At 37.2% G+C, this 24,029-nt stretch overlaps 1 protein-coding gene across 7 annotated transcripts in view; it reads left to right on the forward strand.

Annotated features, from left to right (window-relative positions):
• Positions 1-560: 560 nt before the first annotated feature.
• Positions 561-24,029, forward strand: part of aifm3 (AIF family member 3) — a gene marked incomplete at its 3' end in the record, with an annotated part of 38,026 nt that continues 14,557 nt past the window's right edge. Inside the window, exons 1-5 of one of the 7 annotated variants that reach the window (XM_082170829.1) lie at positions 561-685; positions 4,147-4,375; positions 14,669-14,895; positions 20,518-20,731; positions 23,330-23,439. In XM_082170829.1, the coding sequence (XP_082026955.1) occupies positions 14,865-14,895; positions 20,518-20,731; positions 23,330-23,439 (355 nt within the window). In that variant the 5' untranslated portion in view covers positions 561-685; positions 4,147-4,375; positions 14,669-14,864. The other 6 variants (XM_082170828.1, XM_082170833.1, XM_082170834.1 and 3 more) reach the window with 6 other exon arrangements.

A 24,029-nucleotide genomic window follows, 5' to 3' on the forward strand; every position in this document is an offset into this window, starting at 1 on the left:
CAGAGAAGGGTTTTAGGCTGAAAAGCATCCCTACCGGAAGAAGACATTAACATTCATAGCAGAGAATGAGGCTAATTCATAATTCATTAGATCTCTGATCTACTGCATAATATGTTGTGACCTGTATGGCTCTTTACACTGGGACAGGCCATGTCTGGGACACTTTGGTGAAGGGAATGAACGCCTTATGAAATGATGTGTTATGTTTGTCCCTTTACCCTTGAGGTGATGTTTCCTCAGCTCTCCACCTTTTACCAGCAGAGGGCCTCACAAGTAGATGTTCTACCAGGATCTTAGCTTCCTGATGGAGGTAGGCCTAACTTTGTTTGTACCTGCTGGCAGATGTTGCAAAGATGTCAGATGGCTGTAGTAAAATCAGACTGCTGGTTTCAAGGCTGAATCCCTAATGCATTGGTTGTTATTTATTGCTGCCTTAATGCATTGTGAGAGCATACTGTTTTATTGTACAAAAGTGTTGTTTTAATCTAAATGGCAAGCACAACTTTAATCAGTGAATCATTATTTCAGGTTTCTTTTAGATGAGGCGCGCCCTTTCCCATAGCGAACTATTCTCTGATCCGACAGCATATTTAATGAATATGAAATCAGAGAGGTTCCCTTTTGTGATGACCACAGCAAAAAGGGTTTCTCAAAGCCTCATGACCCTTTAAATAATATTTAAAATGTAAGTATCTTCAGACATCCTTTTACTTTGACCCTTTTACAAAGGCAGTCAGACACACACAAAGGAGAAAAGACAAATCTACATTTTTACATAAGGGGTGGTTGCTAAAGTTAGTGCATAGCTAGCCTAAATGGTTGCTAGGGCCTGATTATTAGCACATTGTTTATGTTTCTATGCAGTTTTTGGGGTGTTCTGTGTGTATTTTAGCCAGCTAGGGAGTTCTGAATGCTCCTTTAGCACATTGCTATGCAGTTGTCACTGTTTAAGCATGTTGCTATGCAGTTGCTAGGATGTTCTGGGAAGGTTTTAGTAAGCTATGTAGTTAGGGTGTTCTGGGTGTTTTTTAGATGAGCTGGGTAAAAAAAAAAAAAATCCATTTCTCGATTTTAATCGATTCTTAAATCCCAAGAATAGATCTTTCAGTTTATGCTGTTTTTATTGTTGCTTCATCATGCCTGAATATTATAGCGCGCATGACATCCAATAAATCGCAATAAGCTTTGATACTTCTGATATAAAACAATGTCTCAGCTTTCACATTCTGTCAATTTTATTACGAAATTCAAATAATATAGCCTACTGTTTTGGCGCTCTTTAATGTGACGCGCGGCCTTCAGTTCAAGCGAAGCGCACGTGAACTTATCATCTCTTCCTCTTTATTGCTAGTAGTTACAGCATGAAATAAACATGAACAAACATCCGAAGGTATGTTGAAAGATACAGTAAAACTTACCGAAATCCGTATCATGTCTCATGAAATTGCTCAATCTGTGTTTGAACCGCGGAAAGATGTCAATTAAACCGCTACTAAACAATCTGTCAGATAATGTTACATTTACCTCAGAAAAAACATTCAATGTCCAAAAACTCGCCAGTCATCTAGAAAAATTTACTTTTTGATATATGCACTATATATTCATTGCATTTCTACGTAACGTTAACTGTTCTTCAATATTTAATGTAGGCTATATGGTTTATTTATTTATTTATTTATTATATTAATGCTCATTAACATAAGAACATTCTCAAGGAATTACATACAAATACATACATATTTGTAGGCTATGTTTGTCAAGTTTTTTTGACAGCCACTATATATCTCTTTGTGCCAGCCAGTAGAAACATAATTATGTCATTAAAAATGTATTATTATTATTATTATGACGTTGTTATTATAAAAACTTCCTTATGTGTAATTTAAATGTAAGTAGCCAACAAATCAGTTAATTTAACCTTTATTATAGTTATGTACCAACTGGGGTTCCCTATGGAAGCTTGTTTCCACCACAGAATAAAAATTGAAAAAGGTAATTGCGACTTTTTATCTTACACTTTTGACTTTTTTCTCGCAATTGCAAGTTTATATCTCAGAATTCTGAGTTAATAACACGCAATTGCGAGTTAAGTCAGAATTGCGAGATGTAAACTCACAATTGCAAAAAAAAAAGTACGAATTGTCTGATAAAAAGTCGCAATTAGCCAACTTTTTACATTTTTATTCAGTGACTGAAACAAGCTTCCATAGTTTACAGCATTCGTTGAGAGAATTTTTTAGTGCCTTACTGTAAGTTACCTGATAGGCCCCAATTATTGATATCAAATTGAATTGAATCGAAATTGAATCAAATTGCAAGTTTGTCAATTGAAATCGAATTGTGATATTTGTGTCATTGCCTAGCCCTATTTTTAAGGCATGCTGATACAGTTTGTGTGCTGTTATACATAGTTTTAGTGCATGACTATGCATGTTCCGGGTGGGTTTTAGTGTATTGCTATGCAGTAGCTAGGGTGAAAATCCATTTGCTCAAAGCTGCAGTCCATAACTTTTTGGGGTTAGAAATGATCCAAAATAAATGTTTGAGCAAGTACATAACCAGCCAGTGTTCAAAACTATCTGCTTGCCTTAGCTCGATTCAAAACGGTAAGCTTGTAATAATGTTTTTAATTCCAGTGGTACTGGTGGATTTCCGCGGGAACATTACGTCACATCTGTACACATAAAGAAGGAGTCTCGACTAGTAGGCCATGTTGCGTGTGAGGATGTTGGAGGTGGAGATTTATAGTCTTTTCTCACAGCACTTGATATAATTAAACTTTTCAATTTGATGGCGGATCCAGAAAGATTGTCAAACGACAATCACCAGTGACAACTGGAGATTCACCCGTTGTAAAACGCAAAAGACTTCAATTTCGGAGTGGCTACAGAAAAAAAGAAACCACAACCAGCCCATGCGAAAACAAGGATAAATATCGGAAGGGCATTAAATGTAGTCACGCAATGCTGATGTTGTTAACATTAACAATTTGAGAACAAAGTATAATTTGCATGGTTTGTCGTGATAATATAAGCGATTGTTAGATTTGATCAGCGCGATTTATTGCAATGCATTTTTTTCTTAGTTGGTCAGAACAAAAGTGGATGTTACTTGTTCAGATTACATTTTCCGGTGAAAATTCTTATGTTGGTCATACTTCCAAAAAGTAGAATCTGTGATTCCGAATGACAGTCTCCACACCGGCGCGGTGACTGACAGCCGCACATTCTCCTCAAAACATTGGATTCATCCGCGCTGCGCCGTGCCGAGGCACAACCACGTAAAGTTGATAATTCTGCGAATAACTGCAATTACAGATTTCAAACAGAGGTGGCGACAAAGAGGAAAAACTACAGACTGCAGCTTTAAAAATAATAGCGCACTTCTTTTCAACACCTATCTTTTAGTTCTTGTCCACTACACAAACAGTCCAGGGTGAGAAAAGCACCTGCATCAATTAGTGTTAAACAGAGATTTATTCAAATTCCTAAACCTAAGTATGAGCATAAATAAGAGTGATAGTCTTAGCAAGTGCCACTAATGAGCACTAATGATCCAGAATGATCCAGAATGATCATCTATTCTACAGGGACGCAGACAGGCAGCATGCAGCAATGAAGTGCGAACCTGAGATTTGATCTGCTAAAATGGCAAGTTAGCCCCATGACGTGGTACATTTAGGAGAGAACAAGCTCAATAAAAACTAAGGAGAATAAAAGAGATCACGGGTGCAGAGTGATTTAGATAGCGGTCGGCTAAAGGAAGCAGATTGATAGGTTGGGGGAGTGACACAAAGGAGAGACGGAGTTGCAGGAGGGGGTGAAGAGCGAAAGGGAAAGTGGAGCGCTGGGAAAATTCATGCTGTGTTAGCATCCCTGAGCAACTCTATCAATACTGCATACAGCTGAGTTACTGGCAAGAGTCCTGCTGCTGCAAGCCTGCAACCCCAACCTCCGCCAGAGAGAGAGAGAGAGAGGAGAGAGTGAGAGAGAGAGCAGGAGTGAGTAAAAAGAAAGAAGGGGGTAAAAAGAGAGGGTGTTTATGAAAGACAAGCACAAAAGTGAGAGAGAGAGAGAGAGAGAGTAAGAGAGAACAGTTCTTACAAGCGCCTCTGCTTTCTGCTGTGTGTGTGTGTGTGTGTGTCAGAGGTTTGTGGTGGGACTGTGTCTTGATCTTGGGCTACTGCAGTAAAAGCGCGAGGAGGAGGCAGGAGAGGAGAGTGCTGCGCTCTGGAATTCTCCACAGGAAAGAGGAATAACACCAATCCAGCTTCACAGATAACATCTGACTGAAAACCCAGCGAAATTTTAGCGGGATCCACACCTCTCGCCTTATGCAGAAAACTCTGAGCAACACCTGATTGAGACAGGACCAGGTGAGTACAGATCATGAACTCTCAGTTTGTTAATGTTATGCAATTCAGATTGTAATCTGCTAGAACATGGAACAGTGTCTTATCAGATTTAATGAACTTCTGCGAGCAGATAAGATAAAGGAAAGCTCTCTGCAGTACGTGTGATATCTGAGGTTGAATTTTGCACTGGGAAGCGGTTTGGTCATGTACAGTTGGTGCAGATTTGAGGTCCACAGCGTTGGAATATTATAGCATGGTGCATTGAGATCTCGGATGATGGATGAACTTGTGTAAACTTTAATTCTCTGAGGTCAGCTTCAGTTTTTCTTTCTATTTACCCTATTTGGGGTTCTCACAATGATGAAAAAGACCTAGAAATATCAGGAGTTTTGAAATTGTGATTTTCCAGGCATGGAAAAGCCATGGGAATTTCTATTGTCAATTTTACTTTTAATTTACATTTAAGATATTAAATTAAGATTTAATATAGACAAATGGCTCTTTGTGGGTGCAATCATTATAAATAATTTAAAAAAATTATTAAATCTTCTTAATAAATAAATACACATATAAATCCTTATTCAGTAATCAATAATGACTGGAAAAATCATAGGAATGTGTGGGAACTCTTTTCTATATCCTTTTAAAAGACATGAAAAAATTTAGATATTTTCATGTTTTACACTGTAAAAAAAATCTATTTCTAAGTGAAAATTGCTTCAAAGTAAATCCTACACCATTTTTTTTTTTATCAGAGTATTAAAGATAAAAAGGATATGAAAGTACAGCTGAGCTTTACAGTATAATAAAATCTTGATATTAAAGGATATATCAAGATTTCTCCCATTCCTGTTCAGACTGTGCCTGTATTCTTTTTGTTTCCCTTATGGTTTGTATGAAAATATAAAGATTTTTTTTGTCTTTAACGTGCGTTTGAACATTTTGGACCGATATTATTCAAGCACCATTTGCTTAGACTGTTAAAGTGAATATGCAAGTAACAGCTAGAATTATAAGTGTGTGCCTTAACCTATCTAAATTCCACAACCAGATCAGCGCTGAACTCCCCTGAACTTCTGATTATGGCAAAGGCTTACAACGAGTCACACACAACTTCCAGCTGAACTCATATATCAGAAGAAGCCAGAGGCCCACTTGGGTCATGATGTTTGTTTGTTTCTTCTTTTCAGAGCTCGTAATGAGGAATCTGATTAGCTGTAAGCCAGTATTTGAATTTCATTTGCACTGTAATAATCCTGTGGCAGCTCGGAGTGATAAACTAAGTCAAACAAAAGCCTCTTTACATCTCACTACAACTCAAGACCGCTATTGTAGTTTTGGGGATTAACAAAAGGAAAATTTTATTGCTCAGACACTGTTCTTTAAGGGGCCTACGGATGGACCCTGGGGGCCCTTGGATCTGTGACCTTGCTTATTTAGATAGTCCACTTGAGACATTCCACTTAATATGAGTAACTTTACCACTACATGTCAACTAGCAGTCATTAGAGTATTAGGAGACTCTCTGCTTAATATCTGCTAACACTTTATTTTGATGCTCCTCAACTTTGCAACTACATGTCAACTTATTCTACTAACCCTAACTTAACAGTCTACTAATACTCTAATGAGAGTTAGTTGACATGTAGTTGCAAAGTTACTTATAGTTAGTAGAATTCTTAAGATAATGGATTAGCTAACGTAAACTAACAATATGGGCAATATACTTTTAAAGCATTTATTAATCTTTGTTAATGTTAATACAAATCTAATTGCTCATTGTTTGTTAATGTTAGTTCACAGTAATGTTAGTTCACACACAAAAAATTACTTTTGGTTTTAAAATGTATTAGTAAATGTTGAAATTAACATTGGCTATGATTAATAAATGCTGTAGAACTATTGTTCATTGTTAGTTAAATAATGTAGTTAACCAATGCTAACAAATTAAACCTTATTAGACTTATAATTCAGACTTTGGTAACTTTGCTAACCTTTTTATTTTATTTTATTTTATTTTATTTTATTTTATTTTATTTTATTTTATTTTATTTTATTTTATTTTATTTTATTTTATTTTATTTTATTTTATTTTATTTTATTTTATTTTATTTTATTTTATTTTATTTTATTTTATTTTATTTTATTTTATAAAAAATTCAGCAGTTCTCATTCCTATAAATCAAAAATGTATTGCATTTATGACAAGGTGCCCCATCTCTTAAAACTTGTCAGAAATGCAATACATTTTTGATTTATAGGACCGAGAACTGCTGAAATATTCAGCTGTGAATTACAGGCTATCATTAATAATAATCAGGCTATATCATAAATTAATATCAATCTATGTTCAAAGTATGTTGCTTGTGCTGTTCCCTGACATGCAAGTCTCTAAATGATATATCTAAGTGCAAGCATGTCATTGTTTGCTTGTACAAGCACGTCTGTTCAGACTAAATACAGCAAATGCTTACAGTACATGGCATCCCTGACTGAGGGTACATGTAAATGTTCTGGTGTAAACACTCAAACAATGCTGTGATGCTTTGCCTGTATTCCTCCAGCATGTTGATCAAACAGCTGAGCTGCAATGCCACTGGTTATGGTGGTGTTGTTTTTGAATAAATCTAGAGACAAATAGCAGTGAATGGAAAAAGGAAGAGAGCAGAATGAAGGTTGACAAACATTAGGTGTGGTTCTGCTTTGTTGTGAGTGTTCTCACTCTGATTTATCTTCCTTCGATCAGGGGACACTTTATCTTCTTTAGATCAGGGCAAATGGCTTAATGTTTAACCAGAATACACTTCATACATAAGGACTGTTGACAGCTTGTATGATCTTGCTTCAGATTATTTCCAGCATCTATTGTTTGTTTGAGCATCATATTCACCTTAAGGGATTTTTGTCAGTAAAACTTTATTTGCCAGTCAAGTTTAGACTCAAAATATCATCCCAAAGAACATTTGTATTACTTGTTCTGGTGGCTCCTGAGAAGATATGCCACCTTCCTTGATTAATTTAATGAGAAGTGTTTGAGTTCATATTGAAATCTCTGACTTTTGATTACAGACTTTGGTGTCTTGGTAATTCTGAGCACAGTTTGAGTCTCTTCTGAGATTCTTGGGGTCTTTTTCTCAGGAAAACAATCTGAGCAGCAGCTAAAGTTATATTTGCTCCTTATTCTTGGAGAAATGAACAAGATCTCATTGTATTCTCAGTGTTTTTTATTGGTTATAATTTACTTGGGAATTTTTCAGAGGTACCTAAATTGGCCACACCCACTTGAAGTTGAATTGAAATTTGAATTGGATTGACAGGAAGTATAATTTACTAAACGATTCAAAGAAATTCAACACAGGCAATGGATTCTGTGAAATGACGTGTGCTTCCACATCGGCCCATGCAATGGAAGTTCAATTCTTAAATATAAAGAAGTATATAAAAAATAGAATACAATTTTCTAGGCCTACACTACCATTCAATATTTTGGGGTTGGAAAGATTTTGAAAAGTCTCATCAAGGCGGCATTAATGTGATAAAAAATACACAGTAAAAATATTGTGAAACATTACAAATCAAATATAACTTTTTATTTATTTTAATATATTTTAAATGTAATCTATTCATGTGATGGCAAAGCTGACTTTTCAGCATCTTCAGTGTAAAGACATTTTTTTAAAATTATTTTTATCATCTAATAATAAAATTATTAGATATTTTTGCCTAATATTTTTGTAGAACCCTGATGCATTATTTTCAGGATTCTTTGATGAAAAGAAAATACAAAAGGACTGCATTAATTTGAAATAGAATTTTTTTGTAACATCATAAATGTCTTTACTGTCACTTTGGAGCAATTTAATGCATCCTCTCTGATTTTAATCATTCATTTTTTTTAAAGGCCTATAAAACTAGTAAACTTTCAGACAAGGCTTTGACTAGCCTTCATTGGAAGTTTGTCTTGACGATCCTTCCATTTCTATTTAAAATTACACTCACTGCAGTTTTTTTTTTTTTTGTGCATTTTAATTGTACTTTTTTTAATGCATATTTAATTCACAGTTCAATTCTGCATGCTCAACGACTGTGTTATTCACTACTTTTTTAAACGTTTTCTCATATTAATGAATGAATGATTGACACTGTGTGATAAAACCAATGCTGTCTTGTAGCTGACACATGCTTCCATTTGTGGACTTACATATAGTTCCTGAAACCATCCACTGCTCAAGTCATGACTGTGGGCTCGCGTGTCAGTCAGAGTCCAGGTGATAAACTGTGTGTGTGTGTGTGTGTGTGTGTGTGTGTTGGTGGGGGGGAGGTTGTGGGTGTGGGAACTGGGAAGGGGACAAACCTGTGTCCAGAGAAGCAATCATTCAAATGTACTGGGTGGGACATTTCCAGTTCTTAGCAGCAGAAAAGAATGATGGCTCGGAGACAGGCATGATCATACAGTAGGTATATTGTTTTTGTCATTGTCCTGTCTGGAATCTGGATAAAACAGCGCTGTCAGTCAGTGCTCAGCGTGTGGACAGTTGTGCTTGTGTAGGTTGTCTCTCAAAGGCTTTCAGGAGGAGAGAAAATGCTTTTGCAGGCTGTTTTTTTGGAATGGTGTTGCTCGTTTTAATGAAATGGCTTTAGATTGTGGTCCAGCGCTGCTGTTATAATGCAGTCTTAGGCCAGCTTTGCTGGTACATTGCAGTATTGTGAGTAGAGCTGTAACTTGCAACTGTCAAAACGTTTTGGGTGGAACAGCAGGGGTAGAAAATTAAAGTCTGCTGGATCAGTAAATATCCTGAGGGAGCCAGTGTCTTTTCTGAACATTGCCATAAGAAAATATGACTGCTCTTTCATAGTTCTTGAGACAAAATGGAGTTAATTATCAACTATGCCTCCTAAAATAGACAGAAATGAGACTGTAGTGGACATACAGTAGGGTAGTAGTTACACATAACATGCTCTATGGCTTTTTTATTAACAGCATCAGTATTTCAGGTCCACTACTGTTCAAAAGTTTCGAGTTTTTGAAAGAAGCCTCTCCTGCTCACCAAGCCTGCATTTATTTGACCAAAAATACAGTAAAAACAGTTCAACGTTGGGAATTTTATATATTGTTTGAAAATGTATTCTTTTAACATTATAAATGTCTTTACTGTCACTTTCGATCAATTTAATGCATCCTTGCTCAATAGAGGTATTTATTTCTTTAAGGAAAAACAATCTAACTGACCCCTAATGTTTGAACAGTACTGTATATGACTAGGAATATGAAATATCAAAGGAAAAGTGTATATTTTAGGTACTGTGATGGATCAGCATTTAATTTCGGTTTTTCGCCATTTTTAATCACCATTTCACCTTGACTAGTTCATTTTTAAATAGTCCTGCGGTGTGATACATATTTTTTTACATTATTTTTACTAATACTATTATTTTTACTTATTTGTTTTATTAATTATTTAGTCTCTCAATTAACATGATCATAATAAGACATAATACAATTTCATGACACCTGCTCAGTAATATTTTAGAGCCATACACTTTTATTGCAATACAGAGTTATGAACAAAGTTAACACGACAATAATGCATATACGTTTTCTTTTTATTTTTATTGCGACGTTAATGCAGGCTCAAAGTGACCCTATGAATCACCCATAATTTAAGCAGGGTTGCCAGATCCACAGTTTTTCCCAACAGTAAACATTATTTGTAGCTCGTCTCCCATTCAATAATCGCAAAGAGCTTTGCACTTTAGTTCTGTTAAGAAACAAAGTCTCAGCTTTCAAATTCTCTCCATTTTATCACTTAATTCAAACAATAATTGGTGTTCTGACGCTCTCAAATGTGACGTGACAGATCGCTGTAGCATCTCAGTTCAAGCAGTTAGTTGGGAGTTTTTTCCCTTAAGAAAATCATACTATCGGTATCGGCATTCTGAATAATCGGTATTGGTATCGGTGGAGAAATTTAATATCGGTGAATCTCTAAAATATACATTTGTTAGAACCGCTAATGTATCTAAGAAGTGTGCAGAATAAGGGCCTATATATATATATATATATATAGTCTTTTACAAGTCTTTTGCTGGATCTTCAGGTATTGTGGTAGCTGTAGATAGTGAGTCTGCCAGCCTGTTTACAGCAAAGAGTTTTTGCTTTTGGCTTAAGGACAGACATAACCGTAAGCGAGAGGGAGAACTGCGTCATATGTTGTGAAGGCTGAAAATCTGATTAACCTACTTTAGGGGAAAAAGTGAAATATTTCGGGCTTGCTGCTTGATTTCCCAGAAAGGACAGCAGTTGATCCTACAAAGAAGTTGGTACGTGACTCACTCAATTGTAAGCAAAGCAATGTGACAATGTAACACTTTTAATAGCCTGTCCTAATCAGTAAAGGAGTATTGTGACAAACATGTAATGTAGTAAAGTTGTTTGTTGCTACTTAGTGGGGGAATCTGATGCAACCTGTCGTGAACATTGACATCGACAGCTTGTATTTTGCTTTAATAAAGTCTATTTTAATATTTTTTGCATTGTGATATTAAGGCCCATTTTCCTCTGTCATTCTCAGTACTATAGTAAAAAAAAAAAAAAAAAGATTTATTATTATTCATAGATCCTTGTATTATTTGTTGTACTGCCTTTAATTGCTGATTTAAATCTAAATAATTGTATAATTGTTTTTATTAATTACTGCATTACAATATTGAGCATAAAAGAGAATTACACAAAACTGATGGTAATGAGAATTTGCCTAATTTTCATGAAAATAATGTCACAATGCAAAATATAATTTCTTATAGCATTTCTTTTGATTTTGGAGTGAATAGTGAAATGTTGAGATTCACCCTATGAATAGCTTTTAGTGAGGATATAGGTTTACTGTAATTGATAAATATATAGTAAAAGGGCACGCGAGAGAGAGAGAGAGAGAGAGAGAGAGCGAGAGAGAGAGAAATAAAATCACCACCTTATTTATTTACCTTCATGTAAGCCATAAACCATAATGCATTATGCACAGCTTATATAGACAGATTCACAGTTGCTATGGAGATTTTCATAAATTCTTCAGGAATAGCAGAAGTGGCTCTTTTCTGCCAGCAGGAAGAGGGAGGCAGTCTATTTTTTGCTTTGTTACAGGCAGTGATGCTTTTGGGATTGATAAAAGTATGTGTTTTTTCATACTGCTAATCTCTATTCACAATAAACAAGGCAAAGCAGTGCAAAGCTCTGAGAGCGATAAGAGGAGAATTTAGCGCCAAGAGAGTAAATTCGGTTCATTTTGAATTCTTTTTCACCTTTTAATGTGATTCACTTTAAAAATGTGCACCATATCCAGCATATCATCAAATCTATTTCTTGTGGCAGCTCTCAAAGCTTGTGTTTGAAAGGTTCCCAAAGTTTGGTGCTTCTGCTCCTGTTTTGTTTGTGGAACATTTCCTTTCCTTTAAGGCAAACTTTTGTTTTTTACTCGCCACTTCACAGACCTTTGGGTGTGATGTGAATATCAAGTGGCTCTTGAGCTTAGACACTGATGCTGAGGCATTTAAGCTCATGTTATATGAGGATGAAATCAGTAGTTTTATATTGAACTCTTTTTCATCCTCCAGTAAAACAGAAACAGAGAAAGTAAGAAAGTTGTGTATTCTGTAAACAGAATACTTTGAAATCTGTGAAACAAGAACTTCTCAAGTGTTAGTGAAAGTACAGTACAGATGCCAATGAGGGTAATGGTTAACTCTGGAAAAGGGCTGAAAAAAGATTCAAGTGGAAAACTGAGAACAATTAGAGTTTAAGATTTTAGAGGTTTATTTAAGATGCATGCACATGCATAATGTAAGCACACACACTTTGTCATTCCATATCTGATGGGTTTCCATGTTTTAATGGGGAACTTCCATAAACATAATGATTTTTATACTGTACCAACTGTATATTCTTAGCCTGGTTAAAACCAGACCATTCTCAGTAGTAACTGAGTTATGTTCTGGCAAAGCTTCATTAATAACTCATTTCCAAAGGGGCGTCACCAACGGATGTCGCTCAAATGCCTCTGGGCACAATTGGATAGACCTAAAACCAATCAGAGCGATCGTCATCGTGTAAAGCCATATGCTGCGTCCCAATTCGCCTAAGTTACACTACGCCATAAAAGTATGTACTCTTTTTGTGAAGAAAAGGTATTTACTTTTGAATGTGTAGCAAAAAAGTAGGCATGCTTTGGGACATACTACTTCGTTATCTTTATCGGACGGATCTGTCGCGTGCATCCTGTCACGTAAACTGTCCTGTCAATCATCTTGTCACAGTTAAAATCCTCTATTAAATCTAATTTAATTTCCTACCGTTTCGGAGAGAAATGTAGTAGTACGTTCATCTGGCAGTGGGTCTTTCATGGAGACTGTCCTCATGTGTTTGCAATTTGAATATAATAATGCATTTAAAAGTAGGTGGGCTTCACCAACGGACGTCGCTCAAATGCCTCTGGGCGCAATTGGATAGACCTAAAACCAATCAGAGCGATCGTCATCGTGTAAAGCCCGCCTCAACGTTTCTGATTGGTGGCGCGATTTCGACGGATTAGAAATGGGCTTGAATGAGCTCTTTGCCAGACTACTTGCAGAACAAATCTAAATTTGCCGGAAGTTGTCTAGGTGTTCCCAGGCTAGTATATTCTATCCCCTAACCCTAAACCTACCCATCATAGAAAACTCTTTCTGTTTTACATTTTCAAAAAACATCACTTAGTATGATTTATAAGTTGTTATAAATTTTACAATTTTACAACCCCCCCCCCCCCCCCACACACACACACACACACACACACACACCCACCCATCATGACTGAATTTCTTTGTCTTAAATTATTATTTGCTTTAAATATCTCTTTAGTTACAGTGATCCATCATCCTGGCTTAGAAACCTCTGAGCTTTAAACCTGGATAGGAGAAATTATTTGACCAAAAACATTACACCTTCACCTTTAAAATTACCTCTCCAACGGGACCAATTGTATTTCTGTCCCCATGATGGATTCTTGCAATTCTCCAAGATGACTTTTGAATTCACACTCAACGTCAAACATGCAGTTTTCTTGATTCATATTAGTTCGTATTGAAGCAGCAAGGGGCGATTTGCAATAAAATGATAGTAAGGTTATATGAACCTTCTGACCTTAATGTTGCATTCTGTTGGCTAGCTGGGTTCCCATCATCATCTACACTTTTACAACATTTGCATATCATTAAACTTGACATAAGCATCTGAAGAATAGCCTTATCGCTGCAGGTTCAGAGAGAGGCAAGTGTATCAGTCATGGACAGTGACTCAGTGGGAATGTTTTCTGTTTATATCCTTGTGTTAAATTTTTAAAAGACACCAACAGTCAGAAAGAGGTGGTCACCATTTAAAATAAATCTTAAATTTTTTATTGTTATAATTTTTTCCCCCCCAAAAAATTTGCTTTTTTAAATTATTTTTATTTTTATTGCCCTAGCCAGACGTCAAACTCCCACTGCACAAACCACCAACTTTTTTTATTTTTATTAATCGCTTTTTTATGGCCAATATCCAACAGCTTTTAACGAAGACCTTCTCCTACTTCCTAGAAAACCTGCAGATAGATTTTTATGTGAAGAATTCAGGACATTTTTCCCGGGAAAATGAATAATATATGACCTTTACGTGCGCTCCCGAGAGCCTCTCTTCCGTTCTATGACACATGAAATGAATGCTTATACAATGTTCACGATAATGGCGAAAGAGCTAATCTGTACTGTAATGTCAATGTGTCCTGCAAAGAAAAGGGTTTAATTCAAACTATAGTCTCACATAGCGAGATCTATATAGTTTATAGCCTGTCCATGCTGCACAAAAATAACCAAGGTCCAGGCCAGAAAAAAGTCAAATGTACCCAAACTTATGAAACTCTAAAATCATTGTTCTGATGTCTGAATAGAGTCATGCTTAGTGCAATGGACCTGTATATGTGTTTGTCAGCTGTATTCATTGATATTGCCCCTGCTGGGGTGGAAAATGGTCAGTTTGAATGTTGATCCAGGCTGGAGGCAGGTTAATGTTGCTCTGGTAGGGTGGGTTTGCTGTTCACTAACAAAACTAACCTGATGAAGCTGTTTGGCCGAGGCCATCTTGCTGGTTAAACTTGTTATAAGCCTGGTGGGGACACCAGCATATCAGCCTCCAGAACACAATAAGTACTGGTCGGGCTGGTTCAATAACAAAGCAATGGTGTGTAAGAGGGAACTGTAAATTAGATGCACACAACCAAACTGTTACATTTTGTCTATTCCCAGGCTGTGTATCATGTATAGTCGCTGATCTCTGAGATGGCCGTGTGGGCCAGACGGGCCAGAATTTCCCCCCTGCAGCGCTGCCACCACCTCCTCCAGGGCCAGCGGCCCACCCTGTGCATCTGATCCGCCCAGCCCCGCTAACACCCATCCTGGGCTTCCCTCTCATCGGGCCACCTGGCTTCACTCCGGGCCCATCATGGGAGGATGCCTTTCCAAACCCAAACCAGGTGATGAGCATATAGAAAACCCTCAGTTTGTGTAGTGTTCCCCGTTGATTAAATCCTGTAATAATTGAGACTTGTGTCTCCACCTATATATAGGTCAGTTAACGTGACCCCTGACTGCTGCTGTGATGTGGCTTTCCTTTAGTTCAGGAGGAATTTTAATGCTCTTAATTGCTGTGTTCAAGAGGATTAGACAGTGGAATATGAGTTGTGTTTTGAATGTTTCACAATGTATCGCTGTTTCTCCTGTATGGCGACTGGGGGAGGGGGTACTACCCGAGGGCAGGGGGCACCGAAACGACTTTCATCTGTCCAAAGACTCAGTTGTGAAAGTGTGATTGTGGGTGTTGGATTTCAGAGGGCACAGAGAGAGGCCGAACGGTCCAAGCCAGTCAGTCACTGTGCTTGGAAAAGAATATGACTTTTCTATTCTATACTAGGAAGTTGATTCACTCAATGATTTTATCACAAACTGCTCTTGCAGGTTAGTCTATTAAGGTTCCTTTCATCTCAAATACAGTGAATATGGGTCATTCTCAGGAGATGGTGCCATTTGGGCCGGAAAAGTTCAGGATTTTATGCAGCAAAGATGCATTAAATTGATCAAAAGTGACAGTTAAGACATTTATAATTTTACAAAAGATTTATGCTGTTCTTTCTATTCATTAAAGAATCCTGAAAAAAACAAACAAACAAGCAGCACAACTGTTTCAACAAAGATAATAATAAGAAATGCTTCTTGAGCACCAAATCAGCATATCAAATAAATGCAGCCTTGTTCAGCATAAGAGTAGTATACTGTATATATATGGTTCAATATTTGGTTCAATTAAAACGAACTCTGGTGCGATTGCTCTGTTAGTGCGGTTAATTTGAATAAGCGTGAATAAGTGCGCACCAAACAAGCGGACCGAGAGCACTGAAAAGATGGGTCTAGGTCCGCTTTCAAACGAACTCTGGTGCGGTTCAACACGGACCAAAGAAATGTAAACGAACCAAAAACGGGACATGATGTTACAAGATGCGACCCTAAAGAGGACAAAATGCCCATCACAGTTCGGTACAGGCATCAGATCCGCGTCTCCTCGCAGCAGATCTTTGTTTGTATCTGTAACGGAGAGATTTCTGACGCTGTTTTGACTCATTTACACATTTTGGCTCTTCAAGCCAATCTCTTCACGAGTTTGGTCAAAATACCATCATATGTAGCTACGCACATACAACGAGCACATTTATCCCAGCACACAACATTGTTTTGGATGTTCTGAAAGTTCCATCATGAATTATACGTAATAAAAGCCGACCAATCAGGTTGTGGGCCTTTAGGTTCGGAGTTAAAATGCCAGGAGTGTGAACACACCCTTAAAGTGTATGTGAACACACCCTTAAAGTGTATGTGAACACACCCTTAAAGTGTATGTATGCACTACATACTAAGACTTTTTTCAATTGTCAAATGTCAAATGCAGTTTAAAAGAAGGTGAGAGAAATTCTGGATTTTTTTTTTAAATGGTACCGTGTTTTAAGAATTATTTGTATATTATCAGTATTTCAAACTGCTACAGAAAAATGTATATTTGTTAACTTTGAAGCAGTATGATGTTGACTCCAAATCCAAATTAATGAAAACCTTTCAACCCGTTTTGTTGAGCTGTCACTGAAATTAAAATGATCAAAGGTAGAGTGGGAATGGGAACATGATGTAGATATTAGAGCACTGGACCTATTGCTCAATTGAAGCCCACTGCTGAAACGACTACTAAAATGTACACACCTTACACATATTTCATGATTGTCGTTTATGCCCATAGATAATTTTTTTCTTGTAGGCTAAATAAGGGAATGAGATTTTGAGTGTGGTTTCTTCCATCAAATGAGCCCTTAGGGGAGTATGTTCTCTAAATGATCTGTCAGATGTTATTTTCTCTGTTCTGACACTGAAAACAAAGCGTCTGGAGCCAGCTCTGTGATGGCGAGTTTTCTTTCCTTGCCTCTGCCGGCTCAGTCATCTTGCATGATTTTCCATTGATTTTAATTAAGCTTCACTCAGCAGGTGTGAATTCCTGTGTGATTAAGGCATAAGAAGCAGGTCCTCAGCACATTTTTCCGGCCAGAGAGAAAGCCAGCAAGATCGGACTGTAATGGAAGCACATTGCACAATCGCCTTCGATAAAGACTGTATACATTAAATAGTCTTTAACTTTCCAGTGTTCTTCTCCAGCTTATTATGCTATTTCTACAGAAATAAGCACTGTACTTATACACTCTTAAAAAAAAAAAGGGTTCTTTATTGGCATTTATGGTTCCATGAAGAACCTTTAACATCAATGGAACCTTTCCGAAGGTTTTTTAGATTATTAAATTGTTCTTCATACTAAGACCTTGAAAGGTTCTTTTGGCACCGGAAATAATTCTTCAATGGCCTTGCTGTGAAGACCCCCTTTTGGGGCCTTTATTTTGAAGTGTATATTAGGTTAAATTTCACTTGAATTTGCTATGAAACATTGTAGCAAATTAGCTCTAAAGAAATATTAATAATCAATAATAATAACTAACTATTTGGATCAGTTAATAAAATTAACTTAATGTTGTAAATTAATATTACAATCAATTAACCTGTATGTCCCGTGAACACTCAGGGCCCTATCTTGCACCCAGCGCAATTGACTTTGTACACCGACGCATGTACTGTATCATTCCTATTTTACACCGGCGCACAGCGGACTTTTCCCTCCACAGACGCACGCACATCGGTAAATTAGTGAATGAACTTGCGCTCCACCGCAAAGAGGAGGCGTGTTCCGGCGCAAACGTTCCCTGATGCTATTTTTCAGGTTTAGAAAACAATTCCGCCACACACCAGGAAAAACCTAGTCTAAAGTCAGTGGCGCGTTGCGCATGTTATTCATATGCTATTTTAAGGGCGCATGCTTGGCCATAATGTAGCGTGTGCACAACGTGCATAAACTTTGATTCTCTCATCTACACAGAAGCAGCAGTTTTCATTTTTGCAAATCATACATTATTACAAGGAAAAATATTTACACACGAGGGAAATCATTGTTGTGTCCATGAAGATGTGAAAAAATAGGCATAAATCTAGCTTAAACATTTACCCAAATTATTATACGCCTGTTTAACCGAAGCTAATTTGGGTGGGTTTCTCCCATCCCCAATGTCACTCTTCTGTCTTTTACGGCCCTGACGAGAACGTCGGTCTCCTCGGCTGTGAACCGCTGCTGGTGTGCGCCTGGCAAATCCGCCGTTATAATCGCAATCCGCCATGGAACAAGCGCGCCTGCTCTTAAAGGGAATGTGAGATGACGCTCTGATTGGTTTATTTCACGTTACGCCCAAACCACACCTATGAATAATGAAGCTACTTCAGACCAACCCATTTTATATTTGCGTTTGGGGGCAAGAGTCATTTATCCCGCCGGTATAATAGCAACTGCGCCCAAGATCCGCCCACAAAGTTACTTGTGTTTCCCATTTGATACTTGCGTTTCAGATCGTTAAAATAGGGCCCTCAGTGTTAATTGTTTATTTATTCTAAGAAATGTACATTTCCAGGGTATGGGAAATGTCTTTCTTACTTTACAGTACTACTAAGAGCAAGTAGTCAAAATCTGCATGATTAGGGACTCCAGTATATAATGAGCTTGAAACACAGACAACTTTACGTGTGACATGAACAAGATTTTATTAACTAGACTAAACTCTAACATACACATACATACATGCATAAAGTTTACCAAGGGAAAGAGAGCTGAAGCAGAATACAGGAAAGCAAGAGGTTATAGCAATTCAGCAGATCAACAGCCTTGAGCAAACCATCAGTTTAGTTATAACACGCCCTTCTTAAAAAGGGGTAAGGATACTTAATGTATCAAATAATGAGACTAAGTTTGAGACTTGCATGTCTCGCCCATTTGAACTAAACTGTCCTGATGCAATTTGTTGAGGCTCCAGTTGATCTTTGCTGATGTTGTCTTGATGAGAGAGAACCAGTGTGAGTCAGAGGATCTTTGGTGAATGGAAAGACAAGGCCGCAGCCTGGCACAAGCTTGGGGGTCCTTAGAAGACTTCTAGTTCAGCATCGTCTTCACATCAGGATTTCAGAAAGGGACTAAGAGAGTAAAAACGTGATCTTGTGACCAGTGATTTTTAAAACGTGAAGATGTCACACCCTCTGGCTGGTTGTGAGCCAATAAGTTGTTCCCTTTGAAGGGAATTTCTTTACGACCTTTTGTTCAAGCAGGCCTTTGAACTTGTAATTTGATTGGGTGTTTAACAAAAGAATCTTCAAGATTCTTATAATACTAATACGTCACAAAGTTAGCAAAATGTAATGTAAATTAAAGGTGCTCTAAGCGATGTTTTAGGCCAAAAATTTTTTTGTCACATACAGCAAACATCTCCTCACTATCTGCTAGCTGCTTGTCCCCTGAACACACTGTAAAAAAAACGTGGTCTCTGTAGACAGCCCAGGCTCCACAAACGGCAACAAAATCAAACTGGCCCAACCTGGACCATGAAACATAACAAACCGTGTTCCAGCCAATAACCGACAAGAATGATTTGGGGGTGGGGGTGTTGCTGCGCGTGCACATGAGGGGGTGGTGGTGGTGGAGGAGAGAAGTTAGCTAGAGGAGAGACGTCCTAGACAACAACAAAGACTAACGTTAGAAATATATTCTCTTTAATTTTGATATGGCTGACACACGACCAAAGAGACGACGTTCCGATGAACAAATAGCAAAGAAGTATATTGTTAGAAGGAAGCACGGAAGGGAGGGGGAGGGGACGGGATGAGGAGGAGGAGGAGGGGGGGTCGAGCTAGCCTCCGTTTTGTTTGACAATACTTCGAACGTCAACAAGAAGTGATGTCAACCTTAGAGCACCTTTAACAAATGGGGGATGAAGATTGGAGTTTATAGAGACTAAACATGCTACACATGATTTTGGTTAAGCAAGTCTGCAAGTCTGAAACATTAATCCAAAAGAGTTGAAGGAATACATAGGCCAAACCACACAAAAGGAAAATCTATGTTTATACATTTCTCAAGTGGTTCTATATAGAATATATAGGATTAAAAGGGTTTATTTCTCCTTCTCAGCAAGAATTAAGTGAGAGTCACAACTCTCTGCAAATTCCTTTTGGGGTCGTAAAAAGTCTTATCAGTCTCAATGTGTCCTGTAACAGGACACCGGGTTCTGTCAGTATGTTAGCTTCGGTTAGGATGTTAGTTTTGGGGAGAGTTTCATAGATCTTTGTTGGGCGAGTGAGTTTTCTGGATTATTCATTAAATATAATGAATCATTTGTGTGTGTCTGATTGGTCAAGATGCTACAACATCAAACATGACATGTCTGTCTGAAGCTAGTTTCTTAATGAGATATCTACATATAAAAAATACTATCTATTTTGTCATTGCACATTATTTGCCTTGGGAGTTCGATATGGCAACATATAGATCCTAATTAATTGATATTAATTGCTTCAATTAAAGATGACAGGGGATTATATTTGAATTTAGCAAACAAATCGATCTGTTATCTAAAGAATAGAATCTTGTCTTATTATGTCTTATTTTGTACTTATATCATGCAATTTTTTTTCAGTAGAGGTCAAAGTTGAGCTCAATCTTTTGGACAAAGAGAAGGAGGTGGACCTGATGTCTCCTAATGGAAAGGCCAGTCCGTTTTCAGAATGCAGACCCAACGGATCTCTGGGACACTGTTCCGACGAGGACAGCATGACGCTGCGGCCGCAGCGTAAACACAGAGATTTCATAGAGGCGTCTGTCTGCCACGTAAAAGACCTTGAGAATGGACAGTAAGTTTTTATTTATTGCTCCTATAGGGATTTTTAAAAAGTCTTTGTTAAAAATGTATAAGCCATGAACCAAGCCAACCAACTACGACGTGAATCATAACATTACAAACTTTGGACAAAAAAATCTGACAAAAAGATAAAGCTACAAGACTGTGTACTTAACGGCTTTATTGAGGGAATGAACAAGAAGTTATTGTGACCAGCATAATCGAATTAAAAACCATGGAGAAATATGAAACTACAGTACTCATTTCAAAATGTTGATTATATATATAAAAACATCTTTTGCAATAAAATATGCACATATATACAAATATTTAAGTATTTTGAGAGCGTAGGGAGATCGTGATTATGTCATTCGCAGTGCTTCATGGGAGTGGGCGGAGCTAAGGAGTTTATTTGGGCCGTTTTGATTGTTATGACTCTCTGATTTCGTGGAATTTTCTGTACAGCGTCATTGGTAATGTAGTTTTCACCACGAAATCCACTGTTAAACATTATTTTAAGAATATGTTGAAATTATGTGGGCTGATGGCTTCAACAGAAGCAAATACCATGGATTAACAACCTTGTAACTAACACTAGGACTGTCTTCAAAGGTTCCATAAGTTTCCTTATGGAGAAAATTAATGCAGTTTTTACTTTCGGGACCTGGCTGTTGCACTCAATACCGAATTTGCATATCCTTGAGTGTCATTATCAGAGATAATGAAGAAAGATTGATTATTTTGCTGTTCACTCATTAAAAACAATGTTTACAAAAGGCTGACAAAGGTTTTTTTTCTCAGTGATGCCATAAAACAGTGGTTCCCAAACGTTTTAGAATGTCGTACCCCCTGGGGCATCCTTCTGCGTACCCCCTTTCTTCCACTTAGACTGCAGTCACACTATTTCCATTAAGGGACAATATTTCCCCCCTTAAATGGATTTTCAGGTGCATTTATTACCTTTATAAAGGCAAAGTTTTTCTAACCCTTTTAAATGTATGTGTCATGTTTTATGTCAAATTCTTAAAATTCTATTAATTAATTTATTAATATAATAAATAAAGCAATAAATTAAACTAAATCAATCATTTCAATCAAAATAAGTCAGTATCAACAAAAGCCATCTCTGCACTGCAGTGGCACAAGCTGCATCTAGATGTATTTATTCCACACACTGTTTATTAATGCTGCGTAGAGATGGCAAGTATGCAATTACAATGGCATAAATAATATTATGAGATAATGTTTTACATGCATCATTTTTTTCAATAGAGAAATATGAAATGATGGTAAGTGATGGAGTGATGCTTTTAAATATTAAATTAAAACCGCCAGTATAGTGGCGGCAAGCCTGTCTTATGAGTGAGTCATTAATTCATTTATTCATTCAGTAACGAAGCAAGTGGCTGCATTTATGAATGGGTCATTGAATCATTGACTCTCCCGATTCGTTCAAAGCCGTGATTCGTTCACTAACGAAACACCGCTGTGTGTTGCCTGGAGACGTCCAACAGTTCTGCTGTGGCTTTTGTCGGAACTATCATTTTGTTGCAAAATAGAGCAAACAATATTGTCAATACTGTGTTTAAAATGTGTCACTTAATATTACCTTTTTTGTTAGTTTAACTGTTGTATAAAATCAGTGTCACATTTGCAATCGTGTATATATTCAGGAAAATTGCATTCTAACTCATATAATTGAGCTCTTATAACATTAAAAATAAGAACTCATACAGGGCACATTTTGTATCGAAGAGAATTTGAGTCTTAAATCTATCTCTATGCACAGCTGTGTCTATATTTGTTCTTCAAGCTAGTAAGCGCTAAAACCCCACTTTTACTAATAATCAGTTTTAAAGTTATTTTAAGGTGGTGTACAATTTAATGAACGGAAAAACTCAGCATTTTGTTCGTGTACCCTGTGTGTCGCCTCACCTATCCCCAGTTTGGGGTACACATGTAACCCACTGCCATATATCACTCCCATATAACCATTGAACAGTTCTGAAAAGAACCTTTTTTTTATTCATGTGAAGAACATTTTAATAATCTGAAGAGTTTAGAAATTTGTGAGTTCTATGGATGTTGAAGGTTCACTTGAAGGAGAGTATAGTAGATGTCTTTTGTACATCACAACTGGCTCTTAACACCCAATTAAATAATTTGATGAACAATTTTCTTTGCTATTTTAATGTACTCCTTATTAAAATAAGTCGTTGAGCCATGAAATCAGCTATTTGCTTTTAGTTTACATCATAACTCAGCAAAACTAAACTGTTAATTGCCAGACATTCTCATTCTTAATCGCATTTTATTGGACAAAACTTTGCAAATACTAATGAGCGTAAGTGATGTCATCAATATTTTTGGTCCAGGAAGAGAAAGATTGTACATTTTAAATGTGTATATCTGTGTACCAGGAGTATGCTAGCATATAGATGTCATCAAAGCTTAGAGATAGAGGTATTACGGATTTAAGGTTGTCAGTTTTTCCGCTGCTGGTGGCGCATAAATGACATAATTCAGTTGTAACCTTTGAATGCATCAGTATTGAGTTGTGTTTTGGACGTTAGAGCTGTGCTGATCATATGTGCTCTGTTGTGTTTGGCAGAATGCGTGAGGTGGATTTGGGGGCAGGTCGTGCTCTGCTCATTAAGGAACATGGAGAATTCTTTGCAATGGGACACAAGTGCCCACATTATGGGGCTCCACTGGTCAAAGGTGAGGGGCGTCCTGTGGAGCTCTCCTGGTCCTCTACATTCCATAGCTAAGGATACTAATGGCTCGCAGAGATCAACTATTTGAACTGAATGTTGTCTATTTACTTAAATATTTAGCTGTATTTTATAACATGCTGCTATTAAACATGCCTTCAGGGTTCCTACGCAGTTTGGAAAAGTATGGAATTTGATTTGAGTAATTTCCAGGTCTGGAAAAGTATGGAAAAAAGAAAGCAGAGTATGGAAAAATATTTGCTTTTCCAGACTATTGCCCCTGTTTAGTTTTCTGTAATAGAAAATTAAGAATTGAATGAACAGAAATGTATCATAGAAGTGTGTTTTCATGGCAGCTGTTTAGTGATTGTCAAACACGACTGAATTCAAGGTGCACTTTTTCATTATGCAAAAATGCAGGTTATAAGTGTTTTGGGTTTCTCCTCATGATATTCTTAGCGCCGTATTACAGAGCCACTAAAAGGATGTTTTCAAAAATAAGAAATATGCAGACTTTCATGTGCGCATGAGAAACCATTAAACTTAGTATAGACAATGCACACTGAGCCACCTATTGCAACGTCATCCCATTTCACG

The sequence above is a fragment of the Leuciscus leuciscus genome (assembly GCF_965113295.1).
Source record: "Leuciscus leuciscus genome assembly, chromosome: 5".
NCBI classification, from domain to species: domain Eukaryota; kingdom Metazoa; phylum Chordata; class Actinopteri; order Cypriniformes; family Leuciscidae; genus Leuciscus; species Leuciscus leuciscus.